This window comes from Haliotis rubra, unplaced genomic scaffold (genome assembly GCF_003918875.1).
Source record: "Haliotis rubra isolate DU_JTF1 unplaced genomic scaffold, ASM391887v1 Scf386, whole genome shotgun sequence".
In the NCBI taxonomy this organism is placed as follows: domain Eukaryota; kingdom Metazoa; phylum Mollusca; class Gastropoda; order Lepetellida; family Haliotidae; genus Haliotis; species Haliotis rubra.
The window spans coordinates 633,442-639,512 of record NW_025767064.1 but is presented as its reverse complement, the minus strand read 5'-3'; the positions used below and the strand labels follow the sequence as shown (position 1 = coordinate 639,512).

Below are 6,071 nucleotides of genomic sequence, written 5' to 3'. Positions count from 1 at the left end.
TTTCCAGCAGGACAACGACCCAAAACATCGTTCAAAGCATTCACAGGCCTGGTTTCGGACCCAAAATATGACATTATTAGATTGGCCAAGCTATAGCCCTGACCTAAATCCGATAGAAAATGTTTGGGGACGTATGAAGGAAAGTGTCAATAAGAAAAATCTTACAAATGTTGCTGAAATGAAAGAAGAAGTGGTCCGATATTGGGACAGCATGGACCACGACTTTCTAACTTCTTTGATCAGTAGTATGCCCCGCGGCATTGAAGCCTGCATTGCTGCCCATGGTGACTTGACAAAATACTAACTGTTCACCTGTCTTTGAATCTGGAGTTATGTTCTGCTAATATTCACATTTAATACGTGAGTAATGAGTGAAATAAAAAATAAATGTATATACATTTTGGGAGACTGCAGAGGGCATCATTATCAAGCTACTGTTGTTTAAGACACAGGGCAGTCACTTAAAAGAAACCTTACACTGTGTAAAAGAGGGAGAAACAGACACAACTGGTAAGGATTCACCTTACAACACGTTGAAATGGTTTACCAACAACCAGAATCATCATAACTCCATCAACACCTACCAAGGATGCAGAGGAAAATCGTATATTATTGTCTGTAGCCCAACATCCATTGTTGCACAGTGACTTCTTCGTTGTATCTTAATTATATCAATTTTACATGCTTCTGTGTGACTACTATTTTACCTGCTACTGTGTGACTACTATTGTACCTGCTACTGTGTGTACTACTATTTCAGCCTGCTACTGTGTGTACTAGTATTGTACGTGCTACTGTGTGACTACTATTGTACCTGCTACTGTGTGACTACTATTGTACCTGCTACTGTGTGACTACTATTTTACCTGCTACTGTGTGACTACTATTGTACCTGCTACTGTGTGACTACTATTGTACCTGTTACTGTGTGACTACTATTTCAGCCTGCTACTGTGTGTACTAGTATTGTACGTGCTACTGTGTGACTACTATTGTACCTGCTACTGTGTGACTACTATTGTACCTGCTACTGTGTGACTACTATTTCAGCCTGCTACTGTGTGTACTAGTATTGTACCTGCTACTGTGTGACTACTATTTTACCTGCTACTGTGTGACTACTATTTCAGCCTGCTACTGTATGTACTAGTATTGTACCTGCTACTGTGTGACTACTATTGTAACTGCTACTGTGTGACTACTATTGTAACTGCTACTGTGTGTCTAGTATTGTACCTGCTACTGTGTGACTACTATTTCAGCCTGCTACTGTGTGACTACTATTTTACCTGCTACTGTGTGCACTACTATTTTAATTGCTACTGTGTGCACTACTATTTTAACTGCAACTGTGTGCACGACTATTTTTCCTTCTACAGTGTACACTACTATTTTACCTGCTGCTGAGTCCACTTCTATTTTTTCTGCTACTGTGTGACTACTATTGTACCTGCTACTGTGTCCACTGCTATTTTACCTGCTACTGTGTTACTATTATTTCAGCCTGCCATGTGTGATTACTATTTTAACTGCTACTGTGTGCACTTCTATTTTACCTGCTACTGTGTGACTACTATTTTACCTGCTACTGTGTGCACTACTATTTTACCTGCTACTATATGCACTACCGTTTATTCTGCTACTGACTCCACTACTATTGTACCTGCTACTGTGTGCACTACTATTTTATCTGCTACTGTGTGCACTACTATTTTACCTGATACTGTGTGTACTACTATTTTACCTGCTATCTGTACGTGGCAATAACATCCTGTAGAACAGGACTTAAGGTCAACAAAAGGAAAACAGAGGTCCTGAAAATCAATACCACTGCCAATACCTCAGTCACAGCAGGAGATCAACCCATCAGAGAAGTAGAGGCATTTACCTACTTAGGAAATGTGATTGACAAACAAGGAGGCCAGACAAAGAAGTTATTACAAGGCTAGGCAAGGCTAGATCAACCTTGATGTGTTCCCCAGTATTCAGTGCTGATCACGTTACGGGACGTTATGCAGGCAAAGAGTCAATACGATATGGGCGTTTAAGGATTAGAAACTAAAAGATATAATTTTAGCTTAGGAAATTTATTTCTCGTCGTAAATACCTTAAAGTCAAGTGCTAATATATCCTTTTGCGCAAAATTAAATCAGTAAATATCTATGTGTTACTACCACATGAGTGTCTTATTTGACTGACCGCCTCCGTGGTGTAGTGGTTAGAGCGTCCGCACGGAGAGCGGAACCTCGCTGGTTCGATCCTCGACCGCGTCATACCAAAAGACGTTAAAATATGGTACTTGTTGGTCCCTGTCTGGCGCTCGGCATTAATGGGTACATCAAGGACTGGTCGGCTCGGAGTCAGTATAATGTGTCTGAGTGGGGTATTCATGCTTCACTGCGGCATGGTATCTCAGTGGGCTAGCACTTTAAAACCAGCTTAAATCTGGGCTAGTACAAGCAGCCGCACATACACATACACACGCCTGCACGTCGTCGTATGAGCGAAATATTCTCAAGCACGACTTTAAACCCAATTTCACCTCACCTCACCTTATTTGAGGTTCATTCATTCATTCATTCATTCATTCATTCATTCATTTCCATCCATACATCCATCCATTCATTCATTTATTTCCATCCATCCATTCAGTTAGTCATTATATAACTGACTGACACGACGAAGAGACCTGAGACGCCTAGGGATTATGAGGTGTCATGTCCGCGTAACAAGAAGTTAGGTGATCAACACCGTTAAAAATGTGTGATTCGGTCTCTCTACACTCTGGTACTCCAAATGTTTCTGTGTTTGTGTACAGTTCAGCACTACTATCAGGTGGTCACGCTCGATTACCTGTCTGATTTCAAACAGACAGATATTTTATTAACATAAATAATGTACAGCATCATAATACACAAAGATCATTAACAGATACTGATACAAATGCATGTACTTTCTTGTAGAAGTACAAGAAACTAATACAAATATGCACACATATAAATACATAAAAATATACACATAAAAACAATGAAATATTTGCACAATAAATATCATATGCATATAACATAGTGGATGAAAAGGAGTAGAAATCGAGCGAGGAAATGAAAACGGATTTCAATCATTAAAATTTATTTTTGTTACCTTACGCTGATGCTACAGTTATACCTTCTGGACGCCCCGATGGCTTATGGATGGTTGAATTCATTGTCCGAGTATTGTTCAAAGTGGAAACTAAACATCAATATTGCAACAATTATTAACATTTGGCTCTGGACCAGCTTAAGGTGCACTATTAACACAAGGTAGGAATATAGACATCCCATTGGACTGTGTCCTCCCTGCATTTGACATTATGAGTTATTACAGTTAGTGAAAACTTATTTCAACCTCATGACATTAAAGTAGTCAAATTCCAACCTCACATTTTTATGTGCCTTATATAATTCCTCAGGCCGCTGTTCAAAATCAAACATTTCAAAATCAGCAAAATACTGCTCGCGAAGATTCTCCATGTCTTTGGGTGTCACCGTCGAATAAGCTTGCAAAAAGGCCTCTCGCTTGTTATTTTTTGCCGCCGGTCCGGATCTCTTGAAAGCATCCAACGCCATGTTGAGATATTCGGTGACGGTGATGTTATTACTCTGCTCGGGGGTGAGTGGGTACACGTCTATTTTCTCTATCTTCCCCTGTATTTGTAACTGGCGCCATAGTCTCTGATAACCAGCATGGACACTAATGCACCGACTCCACCCACTCTTTAAGGCAAATGTCCGTACGACAGAGTCTACTATGTAATCTACCTTGTACTCAGTGCTCATATCTTTGAATTTAATATCCTGGTCATAAGAACCGGTTCTTTTCAATATATATCGGGTATCATCTTGGAACGTTTCAATTTTGCCAATGACGTCATAGTCCACAGCGCAAGGGTCACAGACATACGCAACCGGTCTAAGATGCACGTCAAATCTTTTAGAGTTGAGAGTATTTATATATTTGATGTACTCCTCAAAAGTCATATCAGATCCACAAATCTCTGTACCATTTTTATAGGATGATCTGAACATTTTTATCGCCTTCCTACCAAGACCCCACATGTACCTGTTTGGCGACAGAACTTTATCGATGTATGTTGAAAATACCCGCCTGTATGGATCCCGAGCGAATATGAATTTTAAAGTGGTTTCAAGGAGTTCAGACATGTCTGTCGCATGAGCCGGCTCCGTCATATTGAGTGGAATCCTTGCCTTATATGCTTTGAAATCCATGTAGGACAACTGGAAAGGGGAGACAACCTTTGGGTCTTTTCGTCTGATCACTTCAAAAGCTCTCCGCCAGAATGTTGACCCGGATTTTGCAACAGGACAATACATCACGCGAGGCTTGTCCAGGAACCAGTGATGCTTTCGTACTATCTTTCCATTGAGCGGTGTCTGGGCATCTGGCTGCTTCTCACAATACTTCGTCAAATGTTCTCTCCTTTTTCTTAAGATCTTTTCATGTTCATTCTTAAAGGAAAATGGGGAAAGACAATCAGTATGGTAACGGTTGAAATGGTGAGATAGATATAGGCATACAGTATAAGGAAAATTCAAATTCAGTTGCTTATTTCAGAATTTTGTTAACCATTTGTTGTTGCAAACCGGATTTTCCTCTATTGCAAATTTCGCTAAGAAATTGTACTTTTTGAAATATCGGTAAATACCTACACATGTCACTGCTTTGGTCAATAATGCCACAGAAACTATGAATTAATTTTTTGTAACTTATCTTTAACTATTCATTAGGTAGCTTATCTAGACAGTGTTTATCTCCATATCTTCTTGGCAGTGGTCGCGCTGTATCGGGAATATCAACTCACCTGATTTCTTATGAAAAGGACTCTTTTATTTATCTTGTCTTCAAGTTGGGTTTGAAGATTCTGAATATAATGTTTCACTATGACGTCTCTCGTTTTGACATCTCTGGAAAGGTTAAGGGTCAACTGCAGTTGCTGATGCACCGGTACAGCTACCTTGTTGTCAGCTAAATCTGAAACGACATGTATTTCTGCCACTGAATACGTTCGGACACGGTTTTTAAAATTGAACATATTTTCAATCAAATGATATCTGGAGAGAAAAACAAACGTGTAAAAGTATTCATGAAGCGCTGACAGTTTACTTTTTTTAAACAATAAGTGAGTGAGTGAGTATGGTTTTACGCCGCTTTTAGCAATATTCCAGCAATATCACGGCGGGGGACACAAGAAATGGGCTTCACATATTGTACCCATGTGGGGAATCGAACTCAGGTCTTCGGCGTGACGAGCGAACGCTTTAACCACTAGGCTACCCCACCGCCCCTTAAACAATAAGGGTAACATAAGCTATGTAGGAGACAAACATACTGTGATGAAACATCAGAGGCATATAACGGAATTATAATAGCTCTAAATGTGATTTAAAACCAAACATGTAGCGTGAGGCTTTAAATAAAAACAATTACAGCTACTATAATTTCGTTATATACTTTCCAACACAGTATGTTTACCTCCATTCTACCATAAACGCGTTATAAAGATTTGAAAAACATACTTAGAAAATCAGTGGTATAAAACGCGATCATAAACTTCCGAATGACTTTAATTTACCGATCACAATCCAGTATTTACTGAAGTCATGGTAGAATTTCATTTTGAATATCAAACACATAAGAAAATCGTCTGAGAGATATCGTTTCCTTTCCATTCGATTCATATTTCTTTTACTCAAACGTATGACTTACTTTACGAAACACGCTCTCCTAATTATATCTACCAATGCATTGCACTTAATCAAATGTTTGGATAAATGCAAGGTAGTTATCAAATGCCAGAGGGCTTCATTTAATGTTCTTAACCTTAACAAATTTGTTGTTGAAATCCCTATAAATCAGTGTAATTGTGGATGTTGCAATTGTAACCATTTAGAAGTTATTTTAAAAATCATACTTACAAATCCCATGTAGAATCCACATCGTTGGCAAAGCAAAACATCCAAACAGACCATAGATCCTCCACGGCTGACTTCGAATGAACCACATGACTTGAC

General features: G+C 39.1%; 1 protein-coding gene across 1 annotated transcript; it reads right to left on the bottom strand.

Annotated features, from left to right (window-relative positions):
* Positions 1 to 2,999: 2,999 nt before the first annotated feature.
* On the bottom strand, positions 3,000 to 5,538 carry LOC124286545 (carbohydrate sulfotransferase 14-like). Its single transcript, XM_046722914.1, has 2 exons — positions 5,533 to 5,538; positions 3,000 to 4,508 (listed from the first exon to the last, which is right to left on the bottom strand). Exons 1-2 carry the CDS (start codon positions 5,536 to 5,538, stop codon positions 3,378 to 3,380), a joined length of 1,137 nt encoding a protein of 378 aa, XP_046578870.1. The 3' UTR covers positions 3,000 to 3,377.
* Positions 5,539 to 6,071: the final 533 nt, after the last annotated feature.